The sequence below is a fragment of the Heterodontus francisci genome, unplaced genomic scaffold (genome assembly GCF_036365525.1).
Source record: "Heterodontus francisci isolate sHetFra1 unplaced genomic scaffold, sHetFra1.hap1 HAP1_SCAFFOLD_349, whole genome shotgun sequence".
NCBI classification, from domain to species: Eukaryota; Metazoa; Chordata; class Chondrichthyes; order Heterodontiformes; family Heterodontidae; genus Heterodontus; species Heterodontus francisci.
In genome coordinates, this window is record NW_027140807.1 from 1362777 (window position 1) to 1380469 (window position 17693).

The window sequence follows — 17693 nt, forward strand, 5'->3', positions numbered from 1 at the left end:
GTTCGCTGCTGAATCTTCGATGTTATTTGATGTATTCCCCATTATCCTGAAGCGTTTGAATGGATGAGAAGTATCAAAGGGGATTTTTTTGTTTGTGAATGGACACTGGGTGTTGAATGCACATTGAACGGCCTGGGGAACGTGAGCTGAAAGTCCAGGGCAGATTGCGAATGATCTTTCCTCATTTACCAGAATGATGCCGGGATTAAATTATGGGGGCAGGTTGCTTGGAGATGTTGAGCATTGGAGATTAAGGATTGATCCAACTGATGTGTTTAAGATAATGAGAGGATTCGATAGGGCAGATAGAGCTGCAATTTACGCGGGTGTCAGAGCCCAGAGCAAGGGTGAGGGTGGAGGGGAGCATTAGCTTAACATTAAAGCTTGGCCGTTCAGGGGTGATGCCAGAAAGGACATAACTGAACAAACGGTGATGGAAATCTGGGCCTCTCTCCGCTATGAAACTGCTGAGGCCACAGGGTCAATTGTCACTTCCCAATCTGAGAATGATAGAGCGTTGTTAGGAAAAGGGTCTGGAACACAAACAGGCTAATGGGGTTACAATACAGATGATTCATGACCTCACTGAATGTCAGAACAAGCTCGACGGGCTGAATGGCCTACTCCAGCTACAGTATTTCTATGTTCCTTTGTGCCAATACTCCTGTAGGTTCTTTCTAGTTGTGAAAGGCTCCTTCAGGACAAGAATCAGAGAGAGGTGAGAGGTTTTGATGCAGGGATTTAGCTTTGTGCTCTTCTGATATTTACTACTTCGGAGCTGGTACCAAGTTAACTGTTTTAGGTACGTTAGCATCTATATAAACATCTATTGTTCCATCATCCACAATGTATCGGTCTGTGTATCCATCTTTATGTTTATCGATCTACGTAGCTACTTTTCTGTCGGTGTATCGGTCTATCCAAAGGTGTGTTTTGGTAATGTTGTTCAGCATAGTGCAGGCGGGAGCGACCAGCCTTTACATTTTGGAGAAGGTTCGGCTCTAACAGTATTGGGTGAGTTAGACCTTCATTCAATGAAGCCAGGGATGCTGGGTTCATCTTGTCTGTGCAGGCTGGTGGTCATCTGATGTACTGGCTCTCTGCTCCTTTTCTCCAGCAGGAGAGAGGAGCATGAATGTGGAGCAGTGTCTATGAGGAGGCTTCCCCTTGCCTTCCCCAGACACGGTGAGAAATGAACCCGTTCTGTAAGCATTGTTCTAACTGGCACGTTCGCCACCTGAGCTATCTGGTCCCCAACTTGTGTGTACAAGTTAATTAATAATTATGAACAACTCCATGTAAAATCTTCCAGTATTATAAGCACTGTATCTGTGGACATCTAACATATTCACAGATGGATGGATAGACGGTACTGTGAATGTTGCTGGCTTTAATGGTCAGGCCCCCTCTCCCCCACCTCCCCACCCGGTTATTTTATGCGTGTACTTTGTTGTATGGTCAGCTCATGTTAGTCAAAGGGCAATATCAAATATTAATGAGATGGACACTGAAAACTGGCAGGGCGCTATTGAGGAATGTTTTCGTGTGGTCACATGATGATGTGGGTGCAGGAAATACCCAGCTATCATATTTTGGAGACGGCACTAAGTTAACACTCCTGGGTGAGTGAGATATTTGTTGAAACATATCAGTGGTCTCAGTAATTATTAAAACTGTCGGCCAGTTTGTCCCCATCAGTTTGAAGAAAGGGGAGAGACCATAAACTTTAGAAAAAAACAAAGAGTAACGAAGCAACAGTTAAAACAACTAAACATAGGGCAATGGCGAGGTGGAAATGGAGGAAGGTTAGGGAGGCAAACCTTATCTACAGAGAGACAGATTGGGAGCAAAATGCAGGGAAAAGGGGACGGAAAATTAGAGAGACAAAGATGGGAGAGGTCGAGACAAAGACAAAAGAAATAACAAAAAGAGGTAAAGAGGGAAAGGGCGGGGTAACAAATGCAACCCAATACAAAACGATGCAACTGCGCTTAATTAACCGGCGTGTAGAGAGTTAAAGATTCCCTAGCTTTGTTACAACTGTGTAACATTGTGTCAGGGAACAATGACTATACATTTGGCGATGGCACAAACCTCGTGGTTTTAGGTAACTGATTAACGTGGCGTCAGTGAGAATCATTCCGCACGGTCTGATATGGTATAGTCTGATTGAAATTTACAAGATTAATATATGAAGATAACACTAATCATATTGCCTATTCAGGTGACATCCGTTTCTTAACAATGACCGATTGTGTGTGTGGAAATCAACAAGTGATAGCTGTCTGGGAAATCAGACTCTGAATGGCCTACCCCTGTCCCGAATGTTACTCTATTGGTTTAATGCGAGGAGTGAGATAGAGAGTGAGCTTGGTCAAAAAAAGGGTCAAGATGTTTGAAGTGACCAGTTGATGATGCTGGAACGCACCATTATTGGTTAAGAATTCACGAGGTGTTGAGTGAGGAAGTGAGGATTAACATTTACAAATCACTGGTAAGGTCCCAGCTGGAGTATTGTGTTCAGTCCTGGGTACCACACTTTATGACGGTTGTCGAGGCCTTAGATTGGGAGCAGAAATGATTCACCAGAATTGTACCAGAGATGAGGGACCTCAGATAGTTGGAGAGACTGGAGAACAGAAAAGGTTAAATGGAGATTGAATAGAGGTGTTCAAATTAGTGAAGGTTTTGGATAGAATTAATAATCAGAAACAGTCTCCATTGGTAGATGGGTCGGTAACCAGAGGACACAGGTTTTGAGGCAATTGACATAAAGGACCAGTGGCGGGATGAAGAGACATTCTCCCACAGAGGTAGTTACTGGATCGGGAAGGCATATCTGAACTGGTGGTGGAAGTTGGTTCAGTAGAAACTTTCAAAATGGAAATTGATAGATACTCGAAGGGAAATATACAGGACGATGGTAAAACCTTTCATAAAGCCAGCAGAGGTCCTATGGGCCGAATGGTCTCCCCTTCAGTGATGGATATTTCTGATTCTATGACCTTGCTCGTGAGCCACAAATGTAAATTAGGAGATATATAAACTAAGGAGATGTGATCTACAAACGCTTTCGAGGACAGGGTCCAAGTGTGATATAGACAAGACCTGCACCTCGCCTTGTGAGGTTTTGTTACAAGGGTCTCTCACTGTGTTCTGGCAATCAATATTACTTCGGAAGCGGTACCAAGTTAGTTGTGACAGGTGAGTCCAGGAATGTTAGGCCAATTCTGAGAATGCATGTTGTCTGAAATGGTCGGAAAGATGTTTAAGGCTCCGGGTTCATTGGTGAAAGACATTTTTCCAATGCATTTAAGATACAAACAGAGACAGAGAGAGAGAGAAGGAGAAAGACTGATTCTTGAACTGGATATGTGTTTAAAGAAGGGAAAATTTCTCCCATTTAGCTTACTATGGACAAACAAACAAGAGCTGTATTATTCACTCAAATATTCGGCAACTTTTCAGGGACCAGTCTAGTTTAGTAACAGGGCTGAAACACTGTGTTCTGGAAGCTACGACTATTTCTTTGGTGACGGGACAAAACTGACTGTGTTGGGTGAGTTGGACGTTCTTTGAAAAACAATGATTGCAGCTCACGCTGTTTCTGAGTTTCAGTTTGCAACTGAAATGTTGCATTGACAAGTAACAAAAAAATTTCAGGCAGCATTTCCAATGTGCATAAAAGCCAGAATACATGGAAAATACTAAGATGCACAGGGAAAGACATTTTTTTAATTCGTTCGTGGCATGTGGACCAGAATTTATTGCCCATCCCTAATTGCCCTCTGAGTGGTTTGCGAGCTCATTTTTTTTCATCAGATATGGGCGTCGCTGGCAAGGCCAAGATTTGTTGGCCAACCCTAATTGCTCTTGGACTGGGTGGTTTGATGTTTCAGAAGGCAGTTGCGAGTCAACTGAAGTCTGAAGTCACTTCTCTGACAACAGGCGGGATTTTCTGACAATTGACGATAGTTTCATGCAGTTAAACCAGACTTTCATTTATCAGTTGAAGTTTAATTCCTCTAGCTACCCTCGGGATTTGAACCAGAACATTACTAGCACAGTAACATTATCACTTTGCAACCATCGCCCCTGCACTCAATGGGGTGTAGGTCTTTCCGCAGTCCTGTCAGGGAGGCAGTAGCAGATTTATTAACCGTTTTCTCAGAGGGCAGATTATTTGTTTCCAAAAAATGCTGTCATCGTTCTTCCCCCAGAATGAGTGAAATAAAACATCATAATTACATTTAATTATATAGAATTTACAGTGTGTAAGCAAACCAGTGGTGAAACTGCACACGAGCCTCCTCTCACCCTTACTTCATCTAATCTTCTATTCCTTTCTCTCCCATGTCTTTTTCCAACTCACTCCTTGAAAGCATCTCCACAATTCACCTCAACCCATTCCCTGTGGTAGTGCATTCCACATTATTACCACTATCTGAGTAACGAACTTCCCTTTCTATTCCTCACAATGATTTTCTAATTAACATTATAATGCCCTTAACATAAAGAGTCAAATCTCCAGTGCATTCTGTGTGAGGTTTTGCATCAGTGCACCAGCTTCATTGCTCTTCGACCTGTAGTTATACTATTGTCATGTAACATTGTGTACAGGAAATACTCCGTATTACTTCAGTGACGGGACAAAATTGATTGTTTTAGGTGAGCACAGAACAGAAGCTTTTGTTGTTTTCGTTAATGAGGATATTTGAGATTCTCAGACGAAATTAGATGCTCTAAAATACATCATGTTCTCGGTCACAGAATCACCTCGCCGATTTATATTGGCAGCCGGACCTGCAATATCTTGGTTTAAGTGCTTTCACATTTGTTTTCAACTCAACCCAAGGCCTCGCTGTCTCCCTGTCCCGTCCTCCGGCCCCTACAAACCTCCCTATCCCTGTAACCGCCTCCAGCCTCTATAACTCTCCGTATCCCTGCAACATCCTCCAATCCCGACAAATCTCGCTGTCTCTGTAACCTCCACCAGGCCCTATAACTAACCTTTTGTTCTCCTGACCAATATCTAGGGTGCATTGCCGCTGTCTTTACATCACACATTCATAGTATGTAAATCTACAATTTGAGTACATCATTTCGAAGACGGTGCATTTTAGCATTTCTAACTAGATGGGAGTTTTAACACTGACAGGCATCACTGTGCTCAAATAACTACGATTATACTTTTGGCGATGGGACCAAGTTAGTAGTTTTCGGTAGGTGAACGGTTTCAGCATTGTATTCATTTTACAGTTTAATTGCTATTATGTTGCCTCCAATGGGGAGTGGAGAGGGTTTAGTTAATGATTTGACCCAATCTCCAGCCTGCCTTTAAAAGAGATTAATTTGCTTCTCTTTTAGAGTAACACTATTGTTAAATTGTTCCATTCACTATCCACTGGGATAGTCAAACTTGATAAAGCCATTTGTTGGTCTATTGTTATATTCTGTGATTGCCCACAACTCTCCATTATTCTAGTTATCAATGGGAATATCAAGAATCTCATTGTAGCTTTTTATGTGAAACTAAAGCCGTACTGGGATGTCGAACATCAGATATTTTGATGGAAAACCCTCTGATTTCACCTCTCGCAGAGGAATCCGTAGTAAAAGTACATGATAATAATTGATTGTAAAAGATCTCTGGAACTCCCTCTTCAACAAAAAGCTGTGAATCCTGGAGGGCGATTAGACCTGACAAAATTGAGATGGAAATAACTTTGTTTGGGGAGGTTATCGAGGGATATCGAGATCAGATTGGTAAATGAAGTGAGGTACAGATCAGCCTTTGAATAGAGGAGCAGGATAGAGGGGCTGAATGGCCGCCTCCTTGTGCAATAGGTTGTCTGGAGGGTAATAGTTTTGTAATGGGAGTGTAACACTGTGTTATGGAAAGACCGAACCATTATATTTTGGCCAAGGGACCAAGCTCACAGTTTTGGGTATGTAAATGTTAAAGGCTTTGTTTGTCTAACTAGTCCTTGAAGCGGCCAACACTCCCAGCTTATACACACTACTGAGTCAGCGGCGCTTGAGATGGCTTGGCCATGTGAGCCGCATGGAAGATGGCAGGATCCCCAAAGACACATTGTACAGCGAGATCGCCACTGGTATCAGACCCACTGGCTGTCCATGTCTCCGCTATAAAGACGTCTGCAAACGCGACATGAAATCGTGTGACATTGAAAACAAGTCGTGGGAGTCAGTTGCCAGCGTTCGCCAGAGCTGGCGGGCAGCCATAAAGACAGGGCTAAATTGTGGCGAGTCGAAGAGACTTAGTAGTTGGCAGGAAAAAAGACAGAGGCGCAAGGGGAGAGACAACTGTGCAACAGCCCCGACAAACAAATTTCTCTGCAGCACCTGTGGAAGAGCCTGTCACTCCAGAATTGGCTTTTATAGCCACTCCAGGCGCTGCTTCACAAACCACTGACCACCTCCAGGCGCGTATCCATTGTCTCTCGAGATAAGTAGGCCCAAAAGAAAGAAAAGAAAGAAGAAGGGATAGTCTATCATCATATTCTGTAGTTTCCCATTACTGTCCAGTTTTCGAATTATCAACCAGCACATCGACAATCTTATTATCCTTTCAAAAATATAGAAAATGCTGTGTGACATTAAACCGACAGAGAAGTGCATTGGGTTGTCTAACGTAGAATGTTATGGTGGAAATGCCTTCTTGTGATTGGCTGAATTGTTTTGGAATTGGGAGACATTCCTCAGGCTCTTTTCTCAGGAGGGTTATTGGGTGGAGTAGAATCCAGGATAGACATGGCTGTAAAGACATGACCCTAATACTTTTGTCAATCCATACTTTATGGGCTTGCAGCCAAAATTAAGTCAACAATTCTGAGCTGTTGCCGCATAAAATTGTTAACCTCACACTAATTAATAAAAATGACCTCTTCGATTTTGTTTTAGAAGATTGTGCTTTGCCTTCATCCGTATAAAATTCAATCCCATTCTTAAACAGAGTTTGTTCAGCTTGTTATGATTAACGTCCTGAAGCAGTGATCTTCTGGAATGAATGCTCACTGTTGATAATGGGACAGACTTCTAAAAAAAACAGTTGATGGAAATAATTAGACAAATATGCATGTTGGACACAAGAATACCACTCGGCCCATCTCACTAGAGTCGGCTGTTGGAAAAAGCTCTCCAATTCGCCCAACTCACCCCTTTTCTTTCTATACAGCCCTGCAATTTTCGCCTTTTTGAACTATGCTCCAATTCTTTTTTGAAGTTCAATATGCAATCAGTATCTATCACATTTTCAGGTAATGCATTCCATATCACAACAAGTCGTTGTGTAAAGAAATGGCCCCTCAATAAACATCTGGATCTTTTGCCAATTGCCTTAAATCTATGTTCTCTGGTTGTGAAATCTCCGGCCAGTGGAATCAGTCTCCCCCTACTGACTCTAACAAAGCCCTTCGTGGCTTTGAAATCAACTACTAAATCTCTCCTTCACCTTCTCTGGGAGAACAATCCCACCTTCTCCAGTCTGTCCACATAACTGAGTCCCTCATTTCTAGGACCATTCCAGTAAATCTCTCTCTGCACGCTCTCCAAGACCTTGACATCCTTCCAAAAGTGTGGTGCCCTGAATTGGGCACGAGACTCCAGCTCAGGCGTAACTGAGGGCCCTGGTAGTTTTACAACTGGCCTGTGACATTGTGTTCAGCTGGGACCTCGATCTCTTAATTTGGCTCTGGGATTACGTTCTAGGTAGGTAAACAAGAATAGATCTCAATATTCAAATTTAATTCGTTCTAAGTGTTCATTCATTGCTTCGTAATTCTGCCAAAACTCACAAACCTGGCCACGTACTGGAAAACTTGAGAAAATTTGTATCCCAAGATGCACAATTTTGCAAAGACAACGTTACCAGACTTCTCTGTGTCTACCCTCTGGAACCCCCCAACCCTTTCATAATCTTAGACGCCTCTTTCAGGTCACCTCTAAGCCTTCTCTTATCTATCATAAAGGCTATTCAGTTTTTCTTGATAGGTAAATATGTATGAAGACGAGAACTGTGCACAGTGATCCAAGTGTGGTCTAACCGAGGGATATGGAGACCAGAACTGTGCACAGAGCTCCAAGAACGTCTAAGCAAATTTTACCATAATTTCTCTGCTTTAAAATGGAATGGTGGAGAAAAGGACAGACAAATCTACACATTGCAATTGGTTGAATTATAATTGTTCCAAGGTGTCAGAGCATTCGATGAAGTATCGTGTAATCATTGGTCCCCAGCAGTTTTAATACTGCTTTGTAACACTGTGTTCTGGAAACAGCACACCTCTCCGCTTTGGCGATGGGACAAGATTAACAGTTCTGGGTATGTAAAACCGAGCGATGTGTCCCCCCAGTGGTCAATGTAAAAGCATTAATCTTCACCAATGTAAAAGCAGAGAGGCAAGGCTCAACTAGTAGTGATTATCTTAAAGGCTGAACTCAGGAAGGGCCACTGTCGAGTTTATAACAGATGCAAACCCGAGTCAACGATTTTGAAAGGACTCCAATCAAACACAAGAAGCCACAAAGGACCATTCATCCCTTGAGCCTCTTCCACCATTCACTTAAATCATGGCTGAGTTTTATCTTAGCTCCAGCTACCGTCTTTGGTCCCATAACCTTTAACACACTGACCCAACAAAAATGATTGAATGTAATAAACAAAGACTAGATCTAGTCAAGGTTGTAGAAGATTAGATACTAAATGGCAAACTCACCTAGTCTTCCTTCAAGAAAATAACTAAATTGAGTGCATAAGGAATTGACTTACATTTATGCTGAAACACTATTTCAAATCAGAATTCAAAGTGAGAGGTACGTGGCAATGTCCAAACAGTTTAACAATTTCACTACTTGCTTTCTTGGCATACTAAATAAATATAGGGAACAAGCTACTGCATTGGCAGTCTACGGGAACTGTTAGGCAATCCTAGTTTTCTGATAGGAATGTAGCATTGTGGATGTAACTACTAACTTTCATTTTGGCCCCGGTTCCAAATTAACAGTGTTGGGTAAGTTTTAAAAAATATAACGTTTTGAGTGCGTCAATTAAGTTAGTTGTATATTTACCCATGGCATTGCACTCCAGTACATAACTGCACAGTGCTGTATGTCTGACCCTGCTACCCAGATTTCCCTCGTTGCCCCACTTATTACCAAATTATCGTAATAATTATTATATTTATTTCGCAATATTTCAGCAAGATGTATTCTGAAAACAAGTAGGATAAAGCAGAGAAGATTAAGTGGTGGTGGGAGGATTGATACCAGGGAGAAAGGATTTCAGCTTTGCAGAGAGACTGGAAAAGCTGAATATTGTTCTCCTTGGAGCAGAGAAGGTTAAAGAAGATTTGCCAGTGTGGTACCAGGGATGAATGACTTCAATTGTGTGGAGATACTGGAGAAACTGGGGTTGTTCTCCTCAGAGAAGAGAAGGTTAAGGTGGGAATTAATATCATATTCAAAATGTCCAAAATCATATGTTTTGTAATAGAGTAAATAAGAATAACTCATTTCTGCTGGGAGAAGGGTCGGTAAGCAAAGAGAACAGATTTGTGATTGGCAAAAGAAACAAAGAGGGAGATGAGTATTTGCTTTTATACAGCCAGTTGTTGTGATGTGGAATGCACTGCCTGAAAATAGCTCAAACAATGCATTTGATGCATACTTGAAGGCTAACAAATGTAGGGTTATGGTGAAACAGCAAGAAGCTCTGGGTGTTCGCAGAAGATTGAGCAACCTGAAGGCTTAATTCTAATTGGTATCCTCTGATGCAGTGCGACATAGTACTTGTCTGCATCTTTAATATTGACTAATATCCAATAATAACAGCAAACAAAGCACAGGAGTTCCTTTGCAGGGGATTGGCTAGCATTCCAAAGCACAGAAGTTACATGAAACTTATATAGAACTTTGGTTAGATCGTTGCAATTACAATGAATTTCGATGTAAAATCCCCAGCGCCAACTCCATCCATCTAGAGGGGAGAGACACTCTTGTTAGTTTTAGTGTAGGGTTGCAGCATGGTGCTTCAGGATATGAACAGTATTCTGGAGGGGGCACGAAGCTAAGCGTTTCAGGTGAGTAGCTGACAGTACAAGAGGTCTCAGTTAATGATGGATGGACCAAGGTCTGCTGTTGTTATACGGATGCAGTTCTCTAATTGTGGGGAGGGATTTTAGCAGATGAACACGAGGATTCATTTCACGTGTAGGGGACATTTACGCGGGATTAGTGCATTGTTCTGTCAGTGAGGCGGTGGCTCCTTATTTCTGTAACTTCCTCTGGACCTAAAAGAAACCATGATGATTTCTCTGTGCTCCTCCAATTCTGGCCTCTTGTGCATCCTCCCCTCCCTCGAACCCACCATTGGCGGCTGTGCCTTCAGCTGCCTGAGCCCTAAACCCTGGAATTCCCTCCTTAAACACCTCTGCTTCTCTCCCTCTCTCCTTCTTTAAGAAGCATCTTAGAACCTACTTCTTTGACAGGTCACCTGTCCCTAATATCTACTTCGATAACTCGGGATCAAGTTGTTGTCTGAGTTGCTCTTATATTGAGATTTTTCACTGCATCAACGGTGCTAGATAAATGCAATTTTTTTTGTTATTAATCACCAGGTAGGCCTCGCCTGGAGTATTGTGACCAATTCGTGTCTAACACACTTTGGGAAGGATGTCAAGGCCATAGAGAGGGTGCAGAAGATGTTTACTAGAATGGTACCAGACATGGGAAGGTTTCACTTGTGTGTCGAAATGGGAGAAGCTGGGATTGTTCTCCTTAGAGCAGAGAAGGCGAAGGGGAGATCAGTGTTGTTTTATTAAACTTATTCTTAAAATAAAGACACATTCGCAAGTAACCAGGAAAAGCAGACAAAATATAAAGGGAAAATTAATTGAAGACAAACAACAGCGACGCGAATCCCAGAGGGAGGAAGTCCCAATAAAAGTACAATTGTTAAGACCAAAATTAAACTTGCGTTCAGCCCCTTTGCAAACAGGCAGATTTTGGACAGCAACGTGCGCAAGGCACTTTCGTGTATTGCAGCAAAGGTACCAAACTAACGAGTGCTAGGTAAAGACGCACCATTGTCAAACTACATCTGTCAATTGCAGCTCAACTGGTTGAGAAAGAGACCAGTTCTCAAAATACAGCTTGGGTTTAAGTATTTCAGTGAAGTTACACAGTGGTGACACTCTTACCTCCGAGTCAAAAAAAAAAGCGAATTCCACATTCTCACTATTCTCTGGGTGAAGAGGAGTCTCCTGAAATCTCCATTGGTTCAATATTCAGAACAAAAATGTAACAAAATTAGGCATCAGTCATTATGTTAATGATTGTATCATTTTAATATTCATGGCATTCTCACAGAGTCTTGACTGTAAACCCAAACCTGTTCAGGTATTTCTTTCGCAATATTACGCTCATAGAGCTTTAGAGTTAAAGAACTGACTGTGCAGTGTAGTCACTGTTGTAATGTAGGGAAAGATTTCAGCCAAAATGCGCACAGCAAGATCCCACAAGCATCATTGCACTAAATGACCAGATAACCGGAAATGGTGGATGTGAAGTGTTGAATGACGGATAAATATTGGCTCGGACACACTCCCCTTATTTTCTTTGAGCCAATACATTGTTTCTCAAACGGTACAATTTTAAATTGGGTGCAGGGACAGAGAAACCAGGGGGATGTATGTTCATAAATCTATGAAGGTGGCAGGGCAGGTTCAAAAGGCTATCAAAAGGCACACTGAATCCTTTTGGCTCTGTAAACAGAGGCACAGAGGGCAAAAGCAAAGCTGTTATCATGAACATTTATAAAACACTGTTTAGGCCTCAGTAGCAGCATTGTGTTCCATTTTGGTGCCACCCTTTGGAAAACAGGTTAAGTCCCTGAGAAAGCAGAGTAGATTGACTGGAATGGTTCCAGGGTTGAGGCACTTCAGAAATCGTGAAGAGATTGTAGAAGCTGGGATTGTTCTCCTCAGAGCAGAGAAGGTACAGGGAAAATTTGAATCGAGGTGCTGAAGCTCAGGAAAGCGTTCGATAGAGTTAAAAGGGAGAAACCTTTTTTTCCAGTGGTAGGAGGTTCGGTAACCAGAAGGACACAGATTTAAGGTCGTTGGCAAAAAAAGGGGGGGATGAGGAAATATTTTGTTTAAACAGCGAGTTGTTGTGATTTGGAATGTAATGCCTGACATGGTGCTGAAAGCAGATTCAATAGTAGCTTCACTTCAAAAGTAGCTTTCAAAAGGGAAATAGAGAGAGTTTGAAGGTACATAGTTTACTGGGTTATGTGAGAAGAACAGGGTGGGGAGTAGGATTAATTGGCTAGTTCTACCAAAGAGCTGGAATTCACACAACAGGCCGAATGGTCCCCTCCTTTCATGTGTGAGTTTATGGTAGCACTAATTATTAAATATTACATTTGGGGGAAGAGACAAGAGTAGGATTAGAATCATAATACAGCACAGAGGGGGGCCATTCAGCCCATCGAGTCCATGCCAGCTCTCTGTCTGGCAATCCAATCAGTCCCACTCCCTCGCTCTATCCCTGTGGCCCTGCAAGTTAATTTGCCTCAAGTGTCCATCCAATTTCCTTCTGAAATCATTCATTGTCTCCGCTTCCACCACCCTTGTAGGCAGCGAGTTCCAGGTCATTACCACACGTGGCATAAAAATGTCCCCCCTCACACCCCCCCTGCATCTTTTGCACAGCACCAGAAATCTGTCTCTCCTGGTCCTTGTACCAACAACTAATGGGTGAAGTTTTTCTTTGTCTACCTTATCTAAATCCGTCATAATCTTGTACGCTGCCATCAAATCTCCCCTCAATCTCCTTTGCTCCAAGCAGAACAATCCCAGCTTCTCCAACCTAACCTTGTAGCTAAAATCCTTCATCCCTGGAACCATTCTGTTAAATATCCTCTGAACCCTTTCAAGGACACTCACAACCTTCCTCAAATGTGGTGGTCAGAACTGGCTGCAAAACTCTAGTTGTGGCCTAACCAGAGCTTTAGAAATGTTCCCCATAACTTCCCTGATAGGAAAGGGCTCTAGATAATGGGACAAGGTGAGTGATAGCCTGGTTATTGAGAACAGGCTGGCCCAGAGTTCAGGGTAACACTTTTCAGATAGACAGGAGAACCTCTTTCATAGTGAGACAGACTTGTACTTCACTCAATGACTAAGAGGTTCAGATGATCAGTTTCTGCCACTTTGGGTTAAAATGTACAAAAGCCGGTATAGGTTGCAAACTGATTCTATGTTTGATGACTGATCGGTGTTCGAGAAACAGAGAGGTTTATTCTGGAGTTGGCACAAAATTAACTGCTCTGGCTAGAATTGAAAGGTTGATATTGTTTGGTGGTTTAAAATTCTCAAGACGGGTTTCATACTCATCCATATTGTCTTCATTTACTTTTCCTGCAGGCGAAAACGATACGATTAGGCCTGCCAAAGTTACTGTCTTTGAGCCCTCTCCCGAAGAGATTAGAGAAAAGAAAAAAGCCACTGTGGTCTGCCTCGTCAGCGACTTCTACCCCGACAACATCAAGATCCACTGGCTTGTCGATGGCAAGGAGAAAGATGCCAATGACACGAACATTCACACTGATCTCAATGCCATCCTATCAAAAGAAAATACATCTTACAGCATCAGCAGCCGGCTGAGATTCGACGCCCTAGATTGGGCTCGGTCCAAGAACGTTGAGTGCAGAGTAGATCTCTACACTAACGAATCAGTGCCTGCAACAAGCAGTTCAACATTAGCTGTCAAAGCAGGTAGGCACACTAGTGAGACCAATACCATTTTATTTCAGCTTCAAAGAAATCAGAAAGTTGCATTTATATAGTACCTGTGCTCTTATGAAAGTACGAATAAGCAAGTAGATGTATCAGTAAGTCAATAAATAATTAAATAATTCATGAAATAGAACAATATTGTAGTGTAAAGGGGAAGATATGGTTAAACACTCAATTAAAATGACTCTCAATATATTAGAGTACAGTGCGGGACTCAATTGTGATAATCTACATTTACACAGTGATTTCATAAAATATTCTGATGCTGAATGTTTATTGATTTTTCTTTCTTTTCCCAGAAATGTGCGGTATAAGTAAAGGTGAATATCTATCTGCTTCTATCTGTATCTGGTCTCCACACTTTGTAAAGGAGGTGAGGGTCCTTGAGAGGGTGCAGAGGAGATTTACCACAATGGTTCCAGAGATGAGGAATTTTAGCTACAAAGTTACATTGGAGAACCTGGGTTGTTCTCCTTGGAGAAAAGGAGATTGAGGGGCTATTTGACAGAGTTGTACAAGATTATGACAGGTTTACAATAGGTAGACAAAGAAAAGTTGTCCCCATGAGTTGCTGGCATAAGGACTGGGGGGGTGGGGGGGTCACAGTTTTCAGGCTTTGGGTAAAAGATGCAGTGGGGGGGGGGGGGATGTGAGGAAGAAGTGTTTTATGCAGTGAGTGGTAATGACCTGGAAGTCACTGTCTACGAGGGTGGTGGAAATGGAGATAATGAATGATTTCATAAGGAAACTGGACGGACTGTTGAGGGTAATTAAATTGCAGGGCAATGGAGATGGAAGGGGAGAGCTGGACTGATTGGATTGCTCTATAGAGATCCTGCATGGACTCGATGGGCCGAATGACCTCTTTCTGTGCTGTAATGACTCCATGACTCAAAAAATATTCACCAATAATTCTGGAATTATTACTGTGTCAGACATTTCATGTATATACTCATTTCAACATTTCCAAGCTGTAGTTTTACAGTTATACATACTATCATGCACAACGAGTTTATGAGAAAACTCCTCTGGGAGGGAAAGGCCGTTGGAATTTCGAGACCAGCCTAGTCGAATGATATAACCTCACGGTCCTCTTGGGTTCACGACCTCAGGGAAATATGTTGCCCTGTGATGAGGGAGAGGGGACGCCTGGGGATGGGAGGGGAGGGAGCTGTGTACACCTGTCTTAAAACTTACAATTCCTTGGGAGTTCATAGTGTGAATCTGGCGTGGAGATAAGAGGGACAGTTCCACTTCCCAGAGGTTAAATTAGTTTAACACATCATCTCAAAGAAGGTTCCTCCAAAGTTGCAGTGCAGCACACACGCTGTCCACTGGCACTGGGAGAGTCAGTCTGGATTATGGGGTTCATGTCTTTGGACTGGGGCATGAACCCACAATCGTACGACTCAGACAGGAGAGCGTTACCCACTCAGCTAGAGCTGATACATACGTGAGCCATAGCTGACACATAAGTTACAGCGGCCCCAATTCAGATCGGCCATATTGCTGAACTCCATTTGTAGTAAGGAATACCCCAAGGCTCCTTGCGTCAAAGGGAGATCAGTTCTGCTTTCGCAGCTCGACCCTTACATTGGGCTCCTTCACTGACACACATTACATTTTCACGCAGTAGCATTTCTTGCCTTGAGAGAACAGAGATTGCAACATTTTCTGTTACATTTGTTTTACAGAGGCGAAAATCCAAAGCATGGCAACAGCAAAACTGACATACCTGATCCTCATCTGCAAAAGCATCTTTTATGCAATTTTCATCTCAACAATTGCTTGGAAAACTAAGGTAAGATTAAAATTACTGAAGTTCTTAACATAGGTATTGTAATGGTGAAACTGGGTAAAGAAGTTTCTCCTGAATTCCAGACTGAAATTACGAGTGACTATCCGATATTCACGAGCCCTAGTTTTGCATTCCTGTTGCACGCAGATGGAATACACCAATTCACTTTCCATTCATTCCTGCGCCCACAACACTAACCAACCAATTTAATCCAGTTGAATACAATTGTCAATGTTCTGGAATTTCCCTTGGAAAATAATTGAACTTATTGTGGTTTTACAAGACTTTATATGCAAGGTTAGGAATGCATGAGCAGGAAAGAGCATGTGCATGGTTCGTCTCGATTATTCATGCACATGATGATCTGGTCAGGACAGTGATGTCGAGTCATTGGAGAGGGTGAAGGGGCGATTTACTTGAACGGTATCAGGGTTGAGGGACCTCAGTGATGTGAGGAGAATACGGAAGTTGGGATTGTTCTCCTTGGATCAGGGAAGGTGAAGGAGAGATTTAATAGAGGTGTGCAAAATGATGAAGGGTTTGGATAGGACAACGAATGGGGTAACAGCTTGAAAGAGGCAGCAGGATTGCCCAACCAAGGACACAGCTGTAAGGTGATTAGCCAAGGGAGCAGAGGGGCAGGTGAGAAATATATTTTGAGCCAGCGAGTTGTTGTGGTTGAGAATGCACTGGCTGAAAGGGCGGTGGAAGCTGATTTAGTAGTAACTTTCAAGAGGGAATTGGATGAATACTTGTTTGAGGGGGTGGAGGTAGTTGGGGAGGGAATAGTCTCAGGGCTATAGGGGAAAGAACTGTGAAATGGGACTAATTGGACAGCTCTTTCAAAATGCCAGTATCGGCACGCGGGACGAATGGCCTCCTTCTGTTCTGTATCAGTCCATAATTCCATGACGATAATAACGCCCTCTTTTTTTTATCATATACCAGACGTCTTACAGCAAAAGGTTTGACTGATCGTCGCAAATTAATGAACTCAAAAGATGGATAAGCAGCAGAACACACGAGGGAGCAAGGGGAGTGAAAATACGATTATTGTGAATATCTCGGGGGTGAATTTCGTCTAAACCACTCCCGCTGTACTCGCGTAACTTTGGCGGACAACCCTAAATACCCATCACCACTGCGGGAAACGAACAGAGGAAATTTTAAGCCCCAGTCTGTCTTTTCCACTAGAATAAGTCCTTTCATATTCTCGTCAATGTATTAAATTCCTGTTGTCTCAGTAGGTGAAGCTTTGAGAAACGTGCAAACTTTTTTTCCAGTTTATTTTGTCTGTTTATTAATTGTTAGTCTGTGTTGTCTGAAGCGTTATAAAGAAACATACAACCTTACAGGACGAAAGGAGGCCACTTGGCCCATCGTGCAAGTGCTAGCTCTTTGAAAAAGCCAGTTGTTAATGCCAAGGCGATCAATTCCAGCTTTGCTGATCTCTCCATGAAACTTAAGTCCCTCATTCCGTGCAATTCTAGTAAAGCTGTGTATAATATTAAGCAGTAGGAAACAAATTGTAACTTCAAGTTCTGTTTAGTGCGTCTATTAATGTTTTTTTACCTTTTCTGTTAATGCAGAAATGTTATTACTATTTGTATCAGACACCTCATCGATTGCAGATGGAAAATGCGCTCATAATTGTCCATTATTTGTCGTGGGGTTCTCAGTGGATCCAGTATCGACAGCTCGCTTGTGATCATCTACATTTTTTATTCTTTTCTTGTTCACTGGTTAAGAAATAAATAGAATATTTCGACAAAGAAAACCGTTTCTCTCCACTATTATTTCAGTTTTACCCCACGCGCTTGGCACAACATTTCCAAACAACATTAAAATATGCAGGTAGATATTAGATGAATTTTATTGGGTAACGGGATCAAGGGATATTGAGCAAAGATGGGGAAATAGGGTTGGTGTGCAGATCTTCCATGATCTAATTGAATGGCGGAACATGTGCCGGGGTTTAATTGGCTCCTCACACTATGCCTATGTAATAGGCTCGAGGGGCTGAATTGGACTCCTCCTGTTGCAATGCAACAGGCTCTCCTGGTTTGAATGACCTC

General features: G+C 42.4%; 1 protein-coding gene across 1 annotated transcript in view; it reads left to right on the top strand.

The window, feature by feature from the left end:
* LOC137361203 (uncharacterized) overlaps positions 1-17395 on the top strand; it is a 75509-nt gene extending 58114 nt beyond the window's left edge. Inside the window, exons 3-6 of the mRNA XM_068026122.1 lie at positions 13449-13799; positions 14120-14140; positions 15515-15621; positions 16567-17395. Coding sequence (XP_067882223.1) covers positions 13449-13799; positions 14120-14140; positions 15515-15621; positions 16567-16593 — 506 coding nt within the window. The 3' untranslated portion in view covers positions 16594-17395. The remainder of the gene's footprint in view (positions 1-13448; positions 13800-14119; positions 14141-15514; positions 15622-16566) is intronic.
* Positions 17396-17693: the final 298 nt, after the last annotated feature.